Source organism: Quercus suber, unplaced genomic scaffold (genome assembly GCF_002906115.3).
Source record: "Quercus suber isolate HL8 unplaced genomic scaffold, Cork oak 2.0 scaffold_97, whole genome shotgun sequence".
Taxonomy (NCBI): domain Eukaryota; kingdom Viridiplantae; phylum Streptophyta; class Magnoliopsida; order Fagales; family Fagaceae; genus Quercus; species Quercus suber.
The window spans coordinates 1,234,923-1,258,267 of record NW_027069562.1 but is presented as its reverse complement, the minus strand read 5'-3'; the positions used below and the strand labels follow the sequence as shown (position 1 = coordinate 1,258,267).

The following is a 23,345-nucleotide window of genomic DNA, read 5'->3' as shown; positions in this document are numbered from 1 at the left end:
TACATATAACTCGACTTCATGGAGATCAAGTTACAAAACGCCACTATAGGCTCCTTCAAAACGCCGCTACAGGGCTTAACTCGATTGTGAGAAAATTGATTTTTAAAAGAGAGGTATTTTCCTAATTAGTTTGAGAAAGAGGACAAAATGTTGGATTGTTTTTTTAAAAAGGCAAAGGCCAATTTTTTCCTAACTTACCACAACAAAATGATGATAAAAACATATGGAGCAATATATATATATATATATATATTGTGAGTAGAAGACATAATTATGGTCTTTTTCTAAATCAATTTGAAAAATTGGGATGATGATGTTGCTTGAGTGCAACTATTTCATGTAAAATATTAAAAAATAAGGTAAGATAAAGGGTGTTCACACGTAAGTTTAGATTAGGATGCAAGTCAACTCATCACCCAACACGATCAACCAAATCGGGTCGAATAATTTCAAATCACATTGTCATTCAAAGGACCCATGGCTCCTTAGTTTGATCCATAGATCTTCTACTTGAATCGTCGAGGGAGTTGTACTTGTGATGTTGTTTGGATGATTGTAGCGTTTGAAGAATTATTGTAGAAATGGTGCTTAAGAACTAAGAATATTTAGATGAAGCTAATTGAATAGAGTGATGTCGCATTGAAGCAATCAAATATCTTTCTCAAGAAACTTCCTCATAATTTTCCTCTCATCCTATTATCTTGGTATTATTGAAATTATGTCTTTGTTGTCTTTCTCATCATGTTTTAGTTTATTTGTTGTTGTTGTAGCTTCTTTTTTTTTTTATTTTTTTTTTATGCTGAAAGGAAGACAAAAATAATACGATCAAGATTTGAATTTTCATTTTTTAAAATATATATTTGGCATGTAAAAAAAAAAAATTTTTTTTTTTTTTTTTTTTTTTTTTTTTTTAAAGAACATAACTTAAATGTAAGGACGCAATTTGAGTCTCTAGCCCAAGGGATGGATGGGTTTCGGCCCAAGAAGCCCAATATAATGAATTTATAGAGAGTGGGTTGGAAAACTGGATTTTAATAAGTTAGACAACAAATAAAGTGGATCCAGATAATAAGAAAATGGAGATAGACTAGTTTAATCTAAAGAAAATTGTCCTCGACACAATCCGAGGAGATTAGTTCTTATATATTTCTTCTTAAATTTGATTATAAGTTCAACTCTTGATTGTTACAGTGTTTTTTCTTAATTTCTCGATCACTTTCCTTCAGGGTCTTCTTTTTGTTTTATAATATTTTCCTGCCTTCATCTCTACCCTTCACGTGTAGAGTAGATTGCTGGTGTTGATTCTTGTCCCATCAGCACCTTCCTGAAGTCTCTGGTAGTAGCTGTAAGGCTGAAAATTACTGTTCTGGTATCACTTCCTCATTAATGTGGCCATAGAGTTAGCTACAAAGCATTCAATGCGGTGGTAGCTCTTTAGATATTTTAGGACTTCCCTCTATCCTGCACTTCTGTGATGCTTATCTATATCAATAGAATTTCCTAAAACGTTGCCCTAGATGGCAGACCACCCCTTCGGACCTCGGCTTTTCTCAGCCGATGAGGCATTCATCCTCGGACTACCCTCGTGGACCCTTATGATCAAAACTAACCTCTTCACTTACTAACACAAACTCCCATGATAATGTTCACCCCTTCTCGGATTATTTCATGTCCTCGAATTGGACCCCCAGCCCAATATATACATAGATATATATATATATATTGCTAGGCCTAACGGCCCAGTCACTCCTACATCAAATGATTCAAAACATATGGAAAAAAAAAATAATAAGAGAAGCACATAAAAAGAAAAAAGAGTAAAGAAGAAAACCAAATGAAATAAAACAGTTGGGTTTAGAAAAAGACAAAAAATTAAAGGAAGGAAAAAAAAAAAAAAAGGGAAAAAAACACCCCAAAATATTTATAATAAACCCATGTATATTACACATGGGTTTTTTTTTGTCTTTTTCTTCATTTAGAGTTTTCCCTCCAGTTTTCTCTTAATTTTGGAGAGAAAACATTTTGATGGGCTAGGGGTGAAAATACTTGAGTTCTACCAATTTTTTTTTTCCACTCCCTTGAACCAAACACCCACTGAAAATATTTTTTTCTCCACTTTTCTCTTCTTCTTTTTTTTTTTAAAAAAATAAAAATTTATATCCTCCCTTTTCCACCTCCAACCAAATAGACTCTAATAGGTGCACAATACTAACTTGGGGACTAAAATAATCAAATTCAATACCATTTTCAGTGGATTCAACCTTGAACTCACTAAGTCATTATTTCACGACAATCATGCATTTGGGAACGTTATTGAAGTCGCAACATGATCAAGAGAATCTGTGGTCAAAGGTGAGTTCCTTTTTTTCTCTTTAGATTCTGCATTTTATTTTCAACTTCTTTCTTTCAAAGTTCTAGACTTAGTTCCTTTTTGTTCTGTGCATGCTCTTTCATTTCTAGTTCAAAAGTTTTGTTCATATAACTTATAGAAAAGTAAAATTGGGGTTTCTTCCTTCAAGGCGCATTTGCCAAACTCTAGTTTTCTCAACTCTCTTTCAATACATTTGTTCACATGTGATTTAGTTCACATTAGTTTAGTTTTCCTTAATTAAGAGAATTCTATGATTAAGTCAATTTAGAACCCCTTTCCTCTCCCTTGTGTGTGTGTTTGTTTCCCAAAAAAAAAAAAAGATTAATGAATGATATTTTTTTTTATCCATTTTTCATCATATTTGATTGGTTTTGACTTTTAAAATTTTAACTTATTTCTTTTCAAGTTGTAGTTTGACCTCAATTAATTGGATTTCATTAATTAGTGTAATCTTTCGTAATTACTAATTTAAATTGTTGAAATTCTTTGATTTGATTTTTCATTTAATTTTGAATTTTAATTTTAAATATGTTTCCTTTTTTTTTTTTAATATGATCTTTGCTTATGTATGTATGTATGTATTTATTGCATCAATGCAAATAATGTGTAATAATTAGGAAGAGGGATTCAATTTTTATTTTATATCTGCATGCCTATAAGGAATCCAGCTTAATGGAGCCTTTCTTAGAAAATCGTTATGAGATCTGAAGTGGAGGCTGATGATCAACCAAGCTTGGTTGCCAAAACACTTGTACCCTAGCTAACTCCAAACCTCTGATCTCATTAAAGTTAGACCTCTGCATAGGGGTCAGTTCATTATGGAATCTCCTATTGCAAAAGGAAGAGAAGAGCAGATTCAAGGAATGTGAGAGAACTTGGAAGAAGAAGCGAAACTATTGAGAGTTGAGAACACAATGGGAACTGATGAAGGTTAGTTAGGCTTTTATGGAGCATAATAACCATAAACATTTTTTAGTTAAAAAAAAAAACGATCATTGTAGGGTTCTTGCCTTAGGTTTCAAGCAACTAACCTAATCATAGAATCCTCTTAATTCTACATTGAATTATCTTGTTTAGTTCATAGAATTCTCTAAATATGATGAAAAAGGGAGAAACAAGTACTCATTAATCTAAACTAGTTTGTTACCCGTGCTTACGCACACGGAAGCATTCAACAATAATGGTGATGAGATTGTCTTATCTAGGGGAAATAAAGTGATTACTTGGTTTTTACGATGAATGTGTTACTTGTTACTAATATTAAGAAAATTAGTCTTAAGTGTGTATATACTAAAATTTAAAATTAAGAAAATTACTTGCCACAATTATTGTGGTTTTCTTAACTTCCGTGTTAGGTGTTAATGTATATACAAAAATTTAAAATTTTAGATAAGAGACATGATACAAAATTAGTTATCCAATTTAAAATTTAAATTAGTTCTTCTCTAGCTCTAAGTCTCTACTCCCATAACAATATTATTGATTTTTTTAAGAGTAATACTATCACAAATTTTTTTACAACATTTTTACAAATTGTTGAGATAGCAAATTCTTATTGGTTCGCATTTAGACCTACGCTTACATCAATTTTTTATTTACAAATAACTACTCGTCACATAAGCAATTTAAAAAAAAAAAAGTTTGTAATTCTAACATTTTCCTTCTTTTAAATGCCATAAAAAATATATATAGATCAAAAATATATAAGCCCCAAAAAACTAGTCCAACAACAAAAATTATTAATAGAAAAACTAAAAATAATTAAGCCCATCCAACAAATTTTACCAAAAACAAACAACTCAGGCTCAAAATAATTTTGTCTTTACCCAACAACCTAAAAAAAAAAAAAAAAAAAAACCAACTTAACAACTAAGCACAGAGTTAGAGGTAATGAACAGAGTGGAATTTATAATTACAAAAAATAAATAATAAAAATCTGTTTGGCTGTTGTGAAATAATCTTTGTCATTACTTTGCTGTAAACAACTAATCAGTACATGCCCTAAAATCTTGAGAAGATGCAATCTAAATAAAGAAATAATGCTTAAAACACAGAATGCTATTCTTAGACAGCTGAAATTGAAATATATCTTATTAGAATCGAAGGAAAGGTGTCTCAAATTCTCATGAATTCTAAGGGAAAGGAATTCATAAACCAAGAATTGAATATTCATATATTATATATAAATAAAATAGAGAGAGAGAGAGAGAGAGAGAGAGAGAGAGAGAGAAAAAACATTTCCAATTCATAAAAGCCCCAAGCTTAAACCAGTAGACTTAGCCACCAAACCTTAAAAAATAATTAATTAATTAATTAAAAAAAAAAAAAGGTAACCATAACATTACAACTTATAGGTAGTGCGAAATTTGTGAAATGTTAAATCGTATAAGCGATCACAGCAAAAACTCGTGAAACGAGATCAGGATTAAACGAAGTATGGATGATCTAATTAAATTTCGTAATTAATTAAAAAAAAAATTGGAGCAGAAGTCATAGGTAGACAGGGGCAGAGGCACGTACAAGGGTGGGGGGGCCATGGCCCCCTCAAAATTTTAAAATTTTTTAAAATATATATATACAATTATTTTTATGTTTTCAAAATTTAGTCTAAAAAATAAGAGTTGGCCCCCCCAAATATTTGAATTAGTCCAATAATGCTCTTAAAAAAAATAATTGGTCTAATAGTTATAAAGATATAACTTTATTTTTCACAATTCTATTTTTTATTGTAAAATGTGCTTTTATATTTGTTAAATATTTGATAAAATTTGGTATAAAAAATGTTCAAATCTATATTTTTCAACCCGTTATATGACGACTAACAAGTCATTGACTCATTAAAAAAAAATTTGTCACTAAAACTATACATGAAATGTGTCTTTAGTTGCCATATAATGTGTTAAAGCAAGGTAGCTTTAAATTTGTTTGGAGCCTAACTTATTTCTCCAAGTTTTGGATCATTCATGTTTTTGAAAATTTCATTAGTTCAATTGAAAGATTTTTTTACTTACTTTAGCATAAAATTTGATAATTTGTGTTTAAAATAAAACTTTTTAAGATTTTGACTATGAAAATGGAAAAAATGAAATTTATTTTATGAAAGATCGCCGTCAAAAATAATTTTGATTGAAAATACTAAGATCTTTTTTTTCTTGTTGGGTGTGTGTATATGTATAACTTATCAAATAAAAAAGTGTGTATATATATGTGTGTATATATAATAAACAAGCGTGCGTGTGTGTATATATGTGTGTGTGGGTGTGAAAGTTGTCTTGATAAATATATTAGCGTCGCAACTTGGCCCCCCCAAACAAAAATTCCTGGCTCCGCCCAAAATGAAACTCCTTTTTCAGTTTTTACATTCAAGTATTTAACTTATCAATGTATCAAATAAAATATATATTCCAAATGTGTTGATAAAATGTGTAAACACAGATGCCCACCTCAACCTCAACCTCCTCGAGCCACCACCGACACTCAAGCAGATCATTCTCTTTATTTCTGCTTCGCTTCTTCCTCTCAATGCCTTACGAATCTCTCTCCTTCCCTTGATTTCAATATATATATATATATATTTAAAAGATAGTGAGACGGTGCATTTGATCCTTCTACAAATGTGAATCCAAGTTCCATGAATTATGAGTGTTATTATTACAGTCTCTTTGGTTTTCAAGCTTGACACAAAAATCTCTTTGGTTTTCATGCTTGCCACAATTATTGTGGTTTTCTTAACTTCCGTGTTAGGTGTTAATGTATGTACAAAAATTTAAAATTTTAGATAAGAGACATGATGTAAAATTAGTTATCGAATTTAAAATTTAAATTAGTTCTTCTCTAGCTTTAAGTCTCTACTCCCATAACAATATTATTGATTCTTTTAAGAGTAATACTATCACAAATTTTTCTACAACATTTTTACAAATTGTTGAGATAGCAAATTCTTATTGGTTCGCATTTAGACCTATACTTGCATCAATTTTTTATTTACAAATAACTACTCGTCATATCAGCAATTTATTAAAAAAAAAATTGTAATTCTAACATTTTCCTTCTTTTAAATGCCATAAAAAATATTTATAGATCTAAAATATATAAGCCCCAAAAAACTAGTCCAACAACAAAAATTATCAATAGCAAAACTAAAAATAATTAAGCCCATCCAACAAATTTTACCAAAAACAAACAACTCGGCTCTTTAAAAATCTTAACAAAATAATTTTATCTTTACCAAAAAAAAAAAAAACCTTAGCAACTAAGCACAGAGTTAGAGGGGCAGAGTCACCACACACACAGCCAATAACAGAGCTGCCTCCTCTAATTTCAAGTCCTTGACTCCATCCATATAGACATATCATGTCTAGTGCACAATTGCACTAGACAAAAAGTTCGCCCTTATTAATTCTATTTTTTCTCTTCCACCGTTTGTCTCCTTAGTCTCAACCTTAATTTTTCTTTTCTTTTCTTTTGTTTGCTCCACATGCGTAATAGCCAGTGCTTCCAAGTTCCAAGATTATCTTATCCTTCACACGGTTTTTGATAGAGATCTCTTTACACGTTTCTCTCACTCAGTTTCAACCCCAGTTCTCAACATCAAGGACTTGCAGCCTCATTATTTTGCCAGCGGTGCCACTGCTTACTTCCAATCAATATCTCTTTATCGCAGAGTGTGAGGAGGAGAAAGATTTGGAGAGAGGTGTTCTCTTTATCGCAGAGTGTGAGGAGGAGAAAGATTTGGAGAGAGGTGTTTACTTAGTACTGGACCAATATCCATTAAATGGCCGAATCCAGTACTTGATAACCCCAATGTAACTCATATTTAAACCGGCATGAAATAGCCATGTTTTTGTATCAGTCTAAGTAAGGTTAGCTTCAGAATTTTTGTTCGGGAGTCAATAAGAAACATAAATTATATAGAATCTAAAACAAAAAACACTTGAATATATCAATATTACAACAAAAAATAAATAAAAATAAAAACAAATACATGAAAAAATTTGTTCACAGTACTAGCAAAAGAAAAAAAAATTATAAGTTGATTTGACATATTTTTTTCTAACACAATAAACATATTAATTATTGTTGTTAAGTGATTTTTTGCAATTCTTTAATTTGTTCACAATTCTTTAATTTATAAGTTTAGCTTCTTTAAATGTTTTATATTTTTATTGTTCTTTAGTGTTAATATACTGACCCACTCCCACTCGGCACTCACAAGGCAAAAATTTGGTCAAATAGTAAAAGTACAAAAGACAAATCATAACTCAAAAATTTATATAAAATAATACAAACACTATTATAGTAACATTGGAGAGTACAAAAAAAAAGTCAATTTGTCAAAGACTCAAAACTCAACAAAAAAAAAAAAAAAAAAAAAAAACACTTTAACCCCCCCCCCCCCCCCCCGCCCCCAATGCCAAACGCACACACGGTCAAAGACTCAAAACTCAACAACAAAAAATTGAAAAACAATAACCCCACACACACGTGCGGTGATTTAGTGAAAGAGTATATCAAAACACCATAAACACACACTCTCACAATGAAAGAAAGAGAGCTGAAAAACTAGATCAAGCGGCGACAGATTAAGTGGCAGCTGCGGCAGATTGTTTGTGTGCAGCAGAGCCAACTTTTTTCCATTGGGTTTGGAGAATGAAGAAGGATAGTGGGAGATTCTGGAGGCTACGCAGTGTTAGATTCTTAGGTTTTATTTGGCCCTTTTTTATTTATGATTTTTCAAATTTTGATTTATGGGCTTTTTATTTATGAGATTAAAGACCAAAAAATTTCTGTTAGACCTTTTTTTTCGGGGTTTAAGCTAGGCTTCAAAAGAAAGGGTCAGGTTCAAGGTGAGGGTGTGCAAATTTGTATTGCAAGGGATTTAAAATATATATTTTTTTAATTTATATAAAAAAAATCGGGTTAGGGGGTTCATTTGAACCACTTGACTACAACGTAGCGCTGCCCTAGAGTCTAAGTACCAATACAACACATACAGGCAGGTACTGTACAAAATTCACTCCCTTAAGTTGGTCAAACCCCTCACAATGAACCAAGGCGTAAGCTAAGTCTAAATTAAAAAATTCTTACACGCAGATAACAAATAAGCTAAATTAAATGAGCAAACAATGCACAAAAATTACAAACAACTCAAAAGTCTTTTGATCATTCAAATACATAACTGGCTTTCATCATTCAAATAAAGATAAAATAACAATTACAGGTGAATGGTAAAATTAAACCCCATACCAAATCAAGCTAACGACTAACATGAAACTTTAACCAAACAATTCTTCCCCTTTCCTAGAATCACATATAGAATTTTTTTTTTTTTAAAGAAATTCAAACTGTCCGGCTCGTCCTAGAGTTTGTTCTCATTAGGAATTGTGACTAATATGTTCACTCCAAGAGTAGCCTGATTAAGAGGTGGAATTGCAATGACAAGACCATCAAAAATTGACCCAATCCAATATGAAACATGCATAGGCTTATTCCCATCACGGAAAGGTGCCTCGTTGGCCCCTAAATATTCATCCCAACCTGCCCAAGTGACTTGAGTCTTGAGACTCAATTGTGGATTAACATGTCCATGTTTAGAATACTTTGCCATCTCAATGACCTCGGAGTTTTCTTTCACAAACAAAGAAAACTCTGAAGCCATTGTGCTACCAAGTCTTCTCTCTGTCTTCTCAATGCAAAGCAATGCAAGTGACTTGCAGAATTCACCATAATCCAAATTTGCATTTTCATTAGGAGTGACCTTGAAATGAATGGTTTGGCCACAATCATTTCTTGGACTATGGCTAATTATGTTAGCAGGGGAATAAACATTTGTTTTAAGATTAGGAAGGTAAAATATGGGCTTTGTGGATTCATTATTATTGGAAAGTAAATTGTTGTGCATGTTTGCCCAATTATTGAGGAAGTTATCCTTCACCAAAATGTCTGCCAGAAGAAGGCTACAGCTAATACCAACCGAGTATCCACCACACCGGAAGTTTGTCACCTGTAGGAAAAAAAAAAAAAAAAAAGACTGCTCCATTTTAATTCACACTACTATCTAGCTTACTTTTGAATCTAGTTAGAACCCTTGCATATATTGGGCCATTAGATGAATGTTGTTGTCGACCTTGGGTTTTTGGTACTGTCTCATTTGAAAATTAAATAAATGTCACACTTCACACATTCCGCCAAAATTAGAAGAAAAATGGAATTTAGGTTTTTCGTATTTAAAGAAAATTATTATTTCGCACTTTTCTTTAGTCTAATCTAAGTGTATATATGTATGAAACTCACTCTTAAAAACTTAAACCTCAGCCCTTAATTACTACTTGTAGAATAACCATCACGCCAAGAACAATATATAATGTTTCACACAATATCCATATATTAAGATGGGGTTTGGATACCAAGTTTGCGTTTTTGCCATTGCACTTTCTTTTTTTTTTTTTTTTAGCGTTCATGAACAATAAACGGCACTGTTCATGAACGTGATTACACTATGCTAGGGACAAAGTTACTGTTCACGTACTGTTCATGGGACCCACAACTACTTTATTCAGAAAAAAAAATTAAAAATGGGCCCTACGACACTATTCACACATTTAAAAATTATTTTACTACAGTGTTTTCAGTTTTCAATTTTCAATTTCAGCAAAAATAAGTTGTATCTAAACAGACCCTAAACACTATATTTTTACATATGATGATATGATAAGTTATTTATGACCGGTGTTGCAGAATACTAAAGAAGATCTCTCTTTATCCCATCAATTTATATATATATATAATGATAGGTGAAACTGAGAAAAACTCAAATTAGAATTCTAGTTGGAGTTCCAATTTTGCTTCATGTGTCCTAAATTATTTATTCTTGAAGAGTTTTATTCCTTAATTTTAGAATCAAATGTGAGACCAAATCATAAATATTCATTTAAATGAGTTATTAATACAAAAACCAAAAATACTAGAATAAGAAATAAATAAATAAAAAGTGTTTCACAATAATTATAAAAATAAATGGACAATTTACATTTTATACTTAATAACATCCTTACAAAATTTTTTAAAGAGCCAACAAAATATAAAAATGACTATCAATAGTATTTAAATTATATATATAGAAATTATATTATGTATCTTTATTTTTTTTAGAGTTTTAACTTATGGTGTCTGCCCCTAATTATATTATATATCTTATTGTATATCTTTAAATGTATTAATGTATATGCATAAAATTACAAACTAGTTCTTATTAAGCATTTAGGTTATAGGTACTGACATATTGTGTCAAAGTCTTGTCAAAATTTAATTTGTGAGAGGCAATTCACAACCATACAAGACAGTGCAGCACACTTTTAAAGATACTCATCATTTGTAAGATTGATTAAGAGAAAAAAACGCTGAAATTAAACTAGTTACATATAAACTGTTTTAATATTTACTAAGCCAGAACGTTCTAACATAACTATAAAAATAGTCTAGATTTTATTTTTCCTTGATATGTAAGCTTAATTAGTTACCTGAACATATAATAACGGAGAGAACTGTGGATTATGTTCATCAATATCATTCCAAGAAACAAGCTGAGCTTCTGCTTCTTCCCTCTCTTTCAATTCAAGAAACTCCGATAAAGTTATATTCATTTGTGCCTCCACGAGCCGAGCACCACTATCATTGGACACTATTTCTAACTCTCCATCACCATCCTCTCCACGCCGTAGCCTTCCACTAAGCAATGGCTGCCCATACAATGCTCTTGCTAGTGACTCCTTAGCCCAACCTGCAAAAACTGACCCTGAATCCTCCTCACTCACGTTCTTTTAGTAAAGAAGCACATGAAGACACCTTCGGAATATTCCTGAACCAACAGGGTCCGTAGCCAAAACTCAGCGCACTGGTCTCTGATCAATCAGCTTATAAGGTGATAGTACATTTTAAATTAAATATGTTGAAAGTCAAAAAAACTGAAGAAGAATAAAGAGATGAGTTAGAATAAAATTTGTTAAAGAAAGAGTTACTTGTATGGAAGTTAGATGAAATAAATTAAGAGAAGTTTTCTTTTAAAATTAATAAATAACATGTAGGTTATGTGAAGGGTTGGAAGACTATATATACAGTTATGCTATGGACTAAGTTTATATCAAGAGTGAATGAAGAAAATAGTTAAACGCAAAGAATGCTATGTGAGAGAGTGAATTCAATAATATTCCTAAATACTTGAGAAATTTCGGGCCAAAGAAAGGTGTTCTTCTGGTAGAGCTTTGGGCTTGAACATTTTATGCAGAAGCTGTTCTAGCCATACAACATTTGTTGGACTGTTGTATCTTGGGGGAGACAAGTCAAAGAAGGTCTGCACCAGTTACAAAGTTTAGCTAACTAAGGGCTTGAATCTCCTTAAAGAGAGCAAGTGCCGCGCCTCAGTTCAAATAGTGTTGTTTCCATTATTATTGTGTTTGTATCAATAATTTTAAGGAGATTCAATCACATGGAATCGACACAAGAGAAACCAAATGAGCCTGTTGGAGATCTTAACAAGTCTTTTCGCTTTAAGGGAGCCCACTTCAAGAGGTGGAAAGGAAATGTCCTCTTCTACTTGAGTCTTCTCAAAGTCTCCTACATCCTCACTAACAAGAATCCATCAAAAGTTCCTATTGATGAGATGAGTAATGAAGAATATATTCTCCATCAAGAAAAAATAGATAAATATACAAAAGATAAGTATAATTGTCGCTCTTATCTATTGAATTGTTTTACTGATCATTTCTATGATTATTATGATATAACTTACAATTTTGCTAAGAAAATTTGGAAAGCTTTACAAAGCAAGTATGATACCGAGGAGGCAGATGCAAAGAAGTATCTTGCTAGCAGATTTTTCCATTACCAAATGGTGGATGGAAAATCGGTGGTGGATCAAGCACAAGACTTCCAAATGATCGTTGCAGAATTGAGATCCAAAGGCATAAAGATTGGAGACAATTTGGTGGTAGCTGGCATAATTGATAAACTACCACAATCTTGGAGGGAGTTCCAAAAGACTTTGCGGCACAAACAAAAGGAGACATCCTTGGAGACTTTGATCACACGCATTCGTGTGGAGGAGGAGGCTAGAGGACAAGATGCACTCATGACACAAGAGAGCAATGGTAATTCCACCACAAAGGTAAACCTTATTTCAACCAATAATAATATGCCCAAAAATCATTTTCCTAGAAATAGTCAATTGATGCCTAAAAGGAGATCCTTTAAAAATAATAATAGACCTCAAGGAAGGGGAAACCCGAATAAAAATTACAATAAGAACCAAGGACCCCCTTCACAAGATCAATTTAATAGATCCTATTTTGTCTATGGCAAGAGTGGGCATATTGCTCGATTTTGCAGATTTCAAACGTGAATCTATCCCGCAGGCTAACGAAACCGAAGAGTCTTTAGTGGCTATGATTATAGACATCAATATGGTGCAATATGTTGAAGGGCGGTGGGCAAATTCTGGTGCTAATAGGCACGTCTGATATGACAAAAATTGGTTCAGGTTATACACTCTTGAAGAAGAAAAAACTGTTATGCTTGGTGACTCTAGCAAAACCAAGGTTCTTGGAATTGGTGAGGTTGAATTGAAATTCACTTCTGGACACGTGCTAACATTGAAAGATGTTCTTTACACTCTGTCCATGAGGAAGAATTTGATGTCAAGTTTTTTACTTAACAAGGCTGGCTTCAAGCAAACTATGGAATCTGATAATTATGTAATCACTAAAAAGGGATTATTTGTGGGCAAGGTTTATGCTTGTGATGGAATGTTTAAATTGAATATTGAGAATAATAAAGCATCTACTAATTCAGTTTATATGCTTTCTTCTATTAATATTTGGCATACTCGTTTATGTCATATAAATTGTAGATATGTGGGAATCATGAGTAGTTTAGGATTAATTCGAAGACTGTCAAAAGATTTTGAAAAATGTGAAATTTGTAGTCAAGCTAAGATTACAAAAAGGCCTCATAAAAGTGTTGTAAGAAATACCAAATTGCTTGAGTTAATTCACTCTGATTTATGTGAATTTGAGAGAATTTTAACTTGTGGAGGAAATAGATATATTATCACTTTTATTGATGATATCTCAAAATATACAACTATTTATTTGTTGAAAAATAAAAGCGATACTTTTGAAAAATTTCAAGATTTTTTTAAAAGAAGTTGAAAATCAATTCGGTAGAAAAATAAAAAGAATAAGAAATGATAGAGGCCGTGAGTATGAATCAAGTGCATTCAACTCATTTGTTTAGTCTTTGAGAATTATTCATGAAACTACTGTACCATATTCACCTGCTTCTAATGGTGTGGCTGAAAGAAAAAATAGAACTTTAATTGAGTTAACAAATATCATGTTAATTGAATCTGGTGCACCTTTACATTTTTGGGGTGAAACTATTTTAACTGCATGTCATGTTTTGAATAGGGTGGCACATAAAAAGTCACACACCACACATTTTGAGATGTGGAAATGACATAAGCCAAATTTGGGATATTTGAGAGTATGGGGTTGTCTTGCTTATGTAAGGCTTACTGATCCTAAAATGCCTAAATTAGGTATAAGAGCTACTACTTGTACTTTTTTTGGTTATGCGATTAATAGTGCAGCCTATAGATTTTTTGATCTTGAAAACAAAATAATTTTTGAATCTGGTGATGCAATTTTTCATGAAGAAAAATTTCCTTTTAGATTGAAAAGTAGTGGGGGTGAAGAAAATATTTTGTCACAACCTAGTTCTTCTACTTTACATCTACAAAATCAAGAAAATTTTGAAATGGAACCTAGAAAGAGTAAAGAGCTAGAGTTGAAAAGAATTTTGGCCCTGATTATTATGTTTTTAACATTGAGGAAAATCCCCAAAATTTAAAAGAGGCTTTAACATCACTTGATGCTATATTTTGGAAAGAGGCTGTAAATGATGAGATAGAATCTCTAATTTCTAATAAAACTTGGAAATTAGTAGATCTTCCACTGGGTTATAAGACCATAGGTTGTAAATTGGTCCTTAGAATAAAATTGAAACCGGATGGGTCAATAGATAAGTTTAAAGCTAGACTTGTTACAAAAGGCTTTAAACAAAAAGCTGATCTTGATTTCTTTGATACTTTTTCTCCGGTAACAAGAATTACATCTATTAGATTATTAATTGCTATTGCTGCAATTTTTGATTTGAAAATTCATCAAATGGATGTAAAAACTGCTTTTCTAAATGGGGACCCAGAGGAAGAGATTTATATGGATCAACCCGAAGGCTTTGTAGAGCCTGGACAAGAAAGTAAGGTATGTAAGCTAACTAAATCCCTATATGGCTTAAAACAAGCACCTAAGCAGTGGCATGAAAAGTTTGATTCCTGCATGATTGAGAATGGTTATAAATCAAATTAATGTGATAAATGTATTTATTCTAAATCATGGAATAATTTACATGTTATTATTAGCCTCTATGTGGATGATATGTTGATTTTTGGCTCAAATATGGATGTTATAAATGAAACAAAAAATATGCTTAAAAGCCATTTTGATATGAAAGATCTTGGTGAGGCTAATTTTATTTTGGGCATGAAAATTACAAAAGCTCAAGAAAGCAAGGTATGTAAGCTAACTAAATCCCTATATGGCTTAAAACAAGCACCTAAGCAGTGGCATGAAAAGTTTGATTCCTGCATGATTGAGAATGGTTATAAATCAAATTAATGTGATAAATGTATTTATTCTAAATCATGGAATAATTTACATGTTATTATTAGCCTCTATGTGGATGATATGTTGATTTTTGGCTCAAATATGGATGTTATAAATGAAACAAAAAATATGCTTAAAAGCCATTTTGATATGAAAGATCTTGGTGAGGCTAATTTTATTTTGGGCATGAAAATTACAAAAGCATGTGACGGAATATATCTTGATCAATCACATTATGTTGAGAAAATATTGAGAAAATATAATTTTCATTATCACAAAAGTGTAGCCACTCCTTTTGATTCTAGTGTTCATTTATTTCCTGTGAATAATGATGATGAGATTTTTGATCAAAAGGATTATGCTAGTATCATTGGTAGTTTGCGTTTTGCTACTAATTGTACTAGACTTGACATTGCATATGCAATAGGAGTGCTTAGCAGATTTACTAGCAAGCCTAGTAAAGATCATTGGCTAGCTATTGAGTGAGTCATGAGATATTTAATTAGTACCAAAAACTATGGCTTATTTTATAAAAAGTACCCTGCTGTGATTGAAGGTTTTAGTGATGCCGATTGGAATACTTTGTCAGGTGATTCTCTCTCTACCACTGGTTATACCTTAGGTAGTGGTGCTATTTGTTGGAAATCTAAAAAGCAAACAATAATTGATAATTCAACAATGGAAGCTGAATTAATAGCATTAGCTTCAGCTAGTGAAGAGGTAAATTGGCTTAGAGATTTGTTATATGAAATTTCACTTTGGGAAAAGCCAATTCCACTTATATTAATTAATTGTGATAGCACTGCTGCAATTGGTAGAGTTAAAAACCGTTACTACAACGGTAAATCCAAACCTATAAGAAGAAAGAACAGTACCGTGCGTTCTTATTTGAGTGGTGGCATCATAACTGTGGATTATATTAAATCTAATGATAATCTTGCAAATCCATTTACCAAGGCCTTGGCAAGAGATAGGGTCTGGAATACATCGAGGGGGATGGGATTAAAGTCCATAGAATCATGAGCCATGTATGAGGATACCCAACCCGAGGACCAGAGATCCTGAGAATTGGGTTCAATGGGAAAAACGAATCACATAATGGTCGTAAGAAATGCACTATTCATTTTTTAAAAAATTATTTATTTTGTAAATAATTTTTTAATTGTTCATCCCTATGATGTAAGTGCATTTATCCTGTAATGTGGAGAGGTTGAGTAAAAAACTATTAACGAAATTTGTAGCTCGTATAAGTGGGGTGTCAGAATTACAGGAGCACCCTTGACAAAGTTTCACCTATGTGAGTGTGGGAGTAGGGCCGCTCCCTATGAGATTTGGACTTAATCTCAAATACACTCATGAAACTAGAATTAGCACACGGCCGTAAAGTGCTAGCTATAAAAGCTCATGTCAACACCTGGATCATTATGTGTGAGCAGTAATACTTTATTTCCCTTAAGTAGTCATAGTTCAAGTCGGAGACCACTACTGACTCTGGAGTAGAGATTGTTGTTTCATTAAGTGAAGGTTCAATGCAGAGCACACCTTCATGATGCATAATAATCCCTCTTTGCCCGGTAATCTCTCATTTTTTGAATTTAATATTAAAATGAGTGGGGGAATGTTAGTACATTTTAAATTAAATATGTTGAAACTCAAAAAAACTGAAGAAGAATAAAGAGATGAGTTAGAATAAAATTTGTTAAAGAAAGAGTAACTTGTATGGCAGTTAGATGAAATAAATTAAGAGAAGTTTTTTTAAAAATTAATAAATAACATGTAGGTTATGTGAAGGGTTGGAAGACTATATATACAGCTATGCTATGGACTAAGTTTATATCAAGAGTGAATAAAAAAAATAGTTAAAAGCAAAGAGTGTTGTGTGAGAGAGTGAATTCAATAATATTCCTAAATACTTGAGAAATTTCGGGCCAAAGAAAGGTGTTCTTCTGGTGGAGCTTGGGGCTTGAACACTTTGTGCAGAAACTGTTCTAGCCATACAACATTTGTTGGGCTGTTGTATTCTGGGAGAGACAAATCAGAGAAGGTCTGCATCGATTACAAAATTTAGCCAACTAAGAGCTTGAATTTCTTTAAAGAGAGCGAGTACCGCGCCTCAATCCAAATAGTGTTGTTTCCATTATTATTGTGTTTGCACCAACATAAGGTGTCACTGATAACAGAGCTTCAATCTTTAACTTATGGACATTGGTGATACCATTATTCGGACTTGCCATTTCTTTAGAGAACTAGTGCGCAACTTCACATTAGGTAAGCAGGTACGTATTTACAGGGGAATGTAAATAGGGGCGTGATTATTTAATAACTAGACTCAAAATTAATTAACAAATCGTGTTAGTTTAAAAATGGTGTAGTTAATGAGAGCCTGACAGATTGGTATAATGGTATATAGCTATCACACTTAAAGATAGACAAGGAAGGTGCCAGTAAGGGAGAGTCACGTTAGGTCTTATCACTCTCTTTCTGGCCTGTTTATGCAGTAATTTCCTTCGTTTCAAGGACATAGTCACCTAGAGGAGGGCACCCAACACTAAAATACTAATTTTTATAACACTTTTTAATTTACATGTAATTTTCACAATACTTTAACAGTGTTGCTAAAAATCTATCACCAAAAGAATCCTAAATTTTTGTGAACGTCTTTCTCACCTTGTCCTTGTGAATTTACAATTTAGGACATTTGCAGCCCACAAATTAGTTTCTTTTTCTTCTTCTTCTTTTTTAGTAATGTTTGTGGGCTCCTCATATATTTGCTGACCACTTCTTGAAAAGGAGATGTGAACTTGAATAATTTTTTAATTGAGAAAGGAAAACTTTAGACAATTTTGCGTATGGGCCACTCATAAATTTAGCAACTTTTTTCCTTTTTTTTTTTTTTTTTTCTTAAACATGATTTGATTTGACAATTTTGCGCATGGGCCACTCATAAATTTATAACTTCTATAATTTGTATGTGAGGTGGAGGACGTGCCATGCATTGTGGACTTGTGGTCGGACGGATAGTAGATAACTAGTATGGTATAATTATTAGTGGGGTGTTTAGTACAATATTTCAAACAACAATTTTTAGTTTTTAAATAATATTATATGTATTTTTATACATTTTTTTACTCACACATATTTTTATATTTGTTTTTAAATAATAAAATACAAATTTTTAAGTGTATATACCAAACAGCCTTAGAATTTTTTTTTTTTAATGTTTAAAAAAATTAGTGATTTTCTTTTAACAAACACCCTTAGAAATCTCTCACCAAATAGACCCTAAATTTTTTTTTTTTTTTTTTTGAGAAAAGGACCCTAAATTTTTGTGAACATCCCTAAATTTTTTTTTTTTTTTTTTTTTGTTGAGAAAAGGACCCTAAATTTTTGTGAACATCTTTCTCACCTTGTCCTTGTGAATTTACAATTTTGGACATGTGCAGCCCACAAATTAGCTTCTTCTTCTTCTTCTTCTTCTTCTTCTTTTTTAGTAACGTTTGTTAGCTTCTCTTATATTTGCTGACCACTTCTTGAAAAGGAGATGTGAACTTGAATAATTTTTTAACTGAAAAAGAAAAACTTTAGACAATTTTGCGCATGGGCCACTCATAAATTTAGCAACGTTTTTCCTTTTTTTTTTTAATTTTTTTTTCTTCTTAAACATGATTTGATTTGACAATTTTGCGCATGCGCCACTCATAAATTTACAACTTCTATAATTTGTTTTTAGGTGGAGGACGTGCCATGCATCGTGGACTTGTGGGCGTACGGATAGTTGATAACTGGTATGGTATAACTATTAGTGGGTCAAATCAAATCAAAAAATTATTAGTGGTTAGTAAATTATTTCAAACAATAATTTTTAATTTTTAAATAATATTATATGTATTTTTACAAATTTTTTTACTCACATGTATTTTCACATATATTTTTAAATAATAAAATACATATTTTTAAGTACATATACCAAACACCCTTAAAGATTTTTTTTTCTATGTTAAAAAAATTAATGAGTTTCTTTTACCAAACACACTAAAAAATCTCTTATCAAATGGACCCTAAATTTTTGTGAACATCTTTCTCAACTTGTCCTTGTGAATTTACAATTTAGGGCATGTGCAGCCCACAAATTAGTTTCTTCTTCTTCTTCTTCTTCTTCTTCTTCTTTTAGTAATGTTTGTGGGCTCCTGATATATTTGCTGATCACTTCTTGAAAAGGAGATGTGAACTTGAATAATTTTTTAACTGAGAAAGAAAAAATTTAGACAATTTTGCGCATGGGCCACTCATAAATTTACAACTTCTATAATTTGTATGTTAGGTGGAGGACGTGCCATGCATTGTGGACTTGTGGTCGGACGGATGGTAGATAACCGGTATGGTATAATTACTAGTAGGGTGTTTATTACACCATTTCAAACAATAATTTTCAGTTTTTAAATAATATAATACGTATTTTTACACATTTGTTTATTTACACATATTTTTAAATAACAAAACACATATTATTAAATGCATGTACCAAACACCTTTAAAGTTTTTTTTTTCCATGTTTAAAAAAATTAGTGATTTTCTTTTACCAGTAAATACATTGGAATCAAAATTTGCATAACTTACAGAAACAAAAACAAAAATGCTGCTAAAATCATATGGAGCATTTTGTTAGCAACTGGTATGGTATAATTATTAGAGATTGTTTCTATTTTTTTTAAATGGATTTTCTTTTACTAATAAATACTTTGAAATAAAAATTTGCATAACTTACCACAACAAAATGATGATAAAAACATATCGAGCAAAAAAAAAAAAAAACAATATTGTGGGTAGAAGACATAATTATGGTTTTTTTGCTAAATTAATTTGAAAAATCGGGATGATGATGTTGCTCGAGTGCAACTATTTCATGTAAAATATTAAAAGATAAGGTAAGATAAAGGGCGTTCACATGTTAGTTTAAATTAGTATACAAGTCAACTCGTCACCTAACACGATCGACCAAATTGGGTCAAATAATTTAAAATCACATTGTCATTTGAAGGAATGGGTAAAACCCATGGTTCCTTAGTTTGATCCATAGATCTTCTACTTGAATCAACGAGGGAGTTGTACTTGTGATGTTGTTTGGATGATTGTAGTGTTTGAAGAATTATTGTAGAGATGGTGCTTGAGAAAGCTAAGAATATTTAGGTGAAGCTAATTGAAGAGAGTGATGTTGCATTGAAGCAATCTAATATCTTTCTCAAGAAGCTCCCTCATAATTTTCCTCCCATCCTATTATCTAGGTATTTTTGAAATTATGTTTACCCTTTGTTGTCTTTCTCATCATGTTTTCTTTTATTTGTTGTATTTTTTTGGTACTGAAAAGAAGACAAAAATAATATGATTAAGATTTGAAGTTTCTCAAGAAGCTCCCTCATAATTTTCCTCTCATCCTATTATCTAGGTATTTTTGAAATTATGTTTACCCTTTGTTGTCTTTCTCATCATGTTTTCTTTTATTTGTTGTATTTTTTTGGTACTGAAAAGAAGACAAAAATAATATGATTAAGATTTGAAGTTTCATTTTCTTTTAGTTTTTTCTCACATATGTTTAGTTGGGAAAATGAAAAATTGTTGAGAAGAAATTTACAATTATATCCCTATTAAATAAAACAAAAAATAACACATTTTTCTATTAAAAAATTGTGTAAGGACACTTCGTTTGTTTGTTTTTTTTTTATTTTATAGAGAGCATAAGTCAAATGATCCAAAACAGATGGAAAAGAAAATACAAAAAAAGAGAGGTACATAAAAAGAAAAAGACTAAAGAAGAAAACCAAAGGGGGAAAAAAAAAAACAGTTGGGTTTAGAAAAAGACAAAAATTAAAGGAAGGAAAAAGGGAGAAGGAAAAAACTCGACAAACCCATGTGCGCATTGAAAATGATATGTCTATTTGTTATACAAAATATCACTTTTAAAGGTGTAAGGTGGTTTTGTTGACCACTTCTTGAAAAGGAGACGTAAACTTGAATAATTTTTTGACTGAGAAAGAAAAACTAGAGACAATTTTGCGCATAGGCCACTCATCAATTTAGCAACTTTTTTCGTTTTTTTTTTCCCCCTTATTTGAAAATTTTGTGCAAGGTACCTAATTCAATAATTTAGCATTGACTTCTATAATTTGTATTTTAGGTGGAGGATGTGCCATGCATTGTGGTCAGACGGATAGTGGATAACTGGTATGGTATAATTATTAGAGATTTTTTTTCTATGTTTAAAAAAATTAGCCGATTTTCTTTTACCAATAAATACATTAGAATCAAAATTTGCATAACTTACAAAAAAAAAAAAAAATGCTGCTAAAATCGTATGGAGAATTTCGTTAGTAACTGGTATGTGGTATAATTATTAGAGATTGTTTCTATTAAAAAAAAAAGATTTTCTTTTACTAATATATACTTTGATAAAAATTTGCATAACTTACCAGAGAAAATGGGCAAATGACCCTTTCAAAAAAAAAAAAAAAAAGCATTTTGCCCCTTTCCTAAACTAATTAGGGAAATGACCTTCTTTTGAAATTCGATTTTCTTAAAATCGAATTATTAAAAAAAAAAATTCTGAAGCTCTATAGCAGCGTTTTTAAGGAGTCTATAGTGACATTTTAAGGACCTATAGTGACGTTTTATAAAATGTTGGATTGTTTTTGTGGGGCCCATGGGCCTGATAGCCTCGGCCCATCATGTAGCAGGCCCAAGGCCCAGGCCGAGGAGCACAGGCTATTCAGGGCCAAGGTGAGGGAAAGCCTTTCCTTCCCAATCCACACCGAGGACCACCTTGTCCTCGGCCTGACGAAGGTAATTTTGAGGAGAGACTAACCCTAAAGTAAGCTGTCACTTTCATATTTAATGCATTCAACTAACCCCCCTGGCCGCATTAATGGGGAGGTAACCCCTTGGCAGGATAACGTTGATCAGAGTGAACCACTTGAGTACCGATAAGGCCTCTGATGGGACGGACGACCAGAAAAAAAGGCAAATTGATGATCACAGATGGAAGGAGGGGATAGGAAGATAAAAACTATAAAAGAAAAGCTAGTAAAGTAAAGAGGAGGGGGAGAAAAAAAGAGAGAACAATAAGGCCTCCTCGGTCACAGGCCGAGGAGCATCCCCCCATTGGTAAAGAAACTCTTAGCATTTTTTTTATAAGAAAGTTCATGCTTGGTGATCGACGGCCAGCACCTAAACCTTTCACCCTACTCTCTATAAATGTATTGTTTGGGCTTATTGGGCTGAAAACCCATCACTCAGGGTTAATCCAAACTGGGTCCCTACAATTGGCGCCGTCTGTGGGAAGGATTAGGGGGCTGGCCGGCACACCAGGTAAGTGTTCTAAGTTCTAAGTATTTGTTTTACAGTAAGTTAAAAAAAAAAGGGGTATATGGAAGATTTGGCAGTAAAAAAAAAAAGAGAGAAAACAAAACAAACAAAGAAAGATCTTGATATTATTGTTTCATGCATAGAAAAATTACATATTACAATCAGAGGCTCAGGTAGGCCTGTTTTACAAGCAAATTTACGAGCTAATAGCCACCTGCTATTCCTACAATCAGAGGCCCAGGTGGAGCCGCCCTAAGAAGAAACTGGCCGGAGGGAAGTGTCAACTCGTGCTTTTATTTGGCACCAAGAGAATGGGAGAGCTTGACACGCGGCGGAGGAGGTGAAGGGTAATCATGCTCTCAGGCCCCCAACCACTCCCTCCTCGGCTAGGCGGAGCTGGAACAAAGAGAGAAGCAGATGCAGGGGCTCCGGGATACCCTCCCCCATGATGTTCCCTCGATTCTCTCAGTTCCTCTCAAGTGTTGGCCGTTGGAGACGGCAACACTCGAGCACCGCCCATAAGGTGAATTCGCACGCCTTCCTCGTCGGGGGTGTGCTCCGAGGAAAGACGTTAGATTCTTTAGCAACATCCCTCTGGGATACCTCGAAGGGCACCATCAGGGTTACGCCTAGACTCTGCCGCACCGAAAGCCCAGTGGGGGCTGCGGCCATACCGGTTTTTGTCAGTCCCGGGAACAATTCCGGCGGGGTTGTTAAAAGGGCATGGGAAGTTGGAAGAAAGTGTTTTGTTCTGTTTGTGTTGAAAGGTTCATGGGTTGTGGAGGAACCATCTCCTTACTTTATATAGGGGATGGGGGTTTGGTGAGAATTAATTCATGTAGAGTTCGAAAAGAGTATTATCAGCTGGGTCAGTAATGAAGTCGCCAATTTCCAAGGAG

General features: G+C 32.6%; 2 protein-coding genes across 2 annotated transcripts in view; both read right to left on the bottom strand.

The window, feature by feature from the left end:
• Window positions 1-8,703: 8,703 nt before the first annotated feature.
• LOC112036212 (uncharacterized) overlaps window positions 8,704-23,345 on the bottom strand; it is a 31,114-nt gene continuing 16,472 nt past the window's right edge. The window contains exon 2 of the mRNA XM_065774701.1: window positions 8,704-9,374. The gene's annotated coding sequence lies outside the window, so the exon portion shown is untranslated. The remainder of the gene's footprint in view (window positions 9,375-23,345) is intronic.
• LOC112004566 (uncharacterized) lies at window positions 8,730-11,013 on the bottom strand. Its single transcript, XM_065774715.1, has 2 exons — window positions 10,891-11,013; window positions 8,730-9,374 (listed from the first exon to the last, which is right to left on the bottom strand). Exons 1-2 carry the CDS (start codon window positions 11,011-11,013, stop codon window positions 8,730-8,732), a joined length of 768 nt encoding a protein of 255 aa, XP_065630787.1.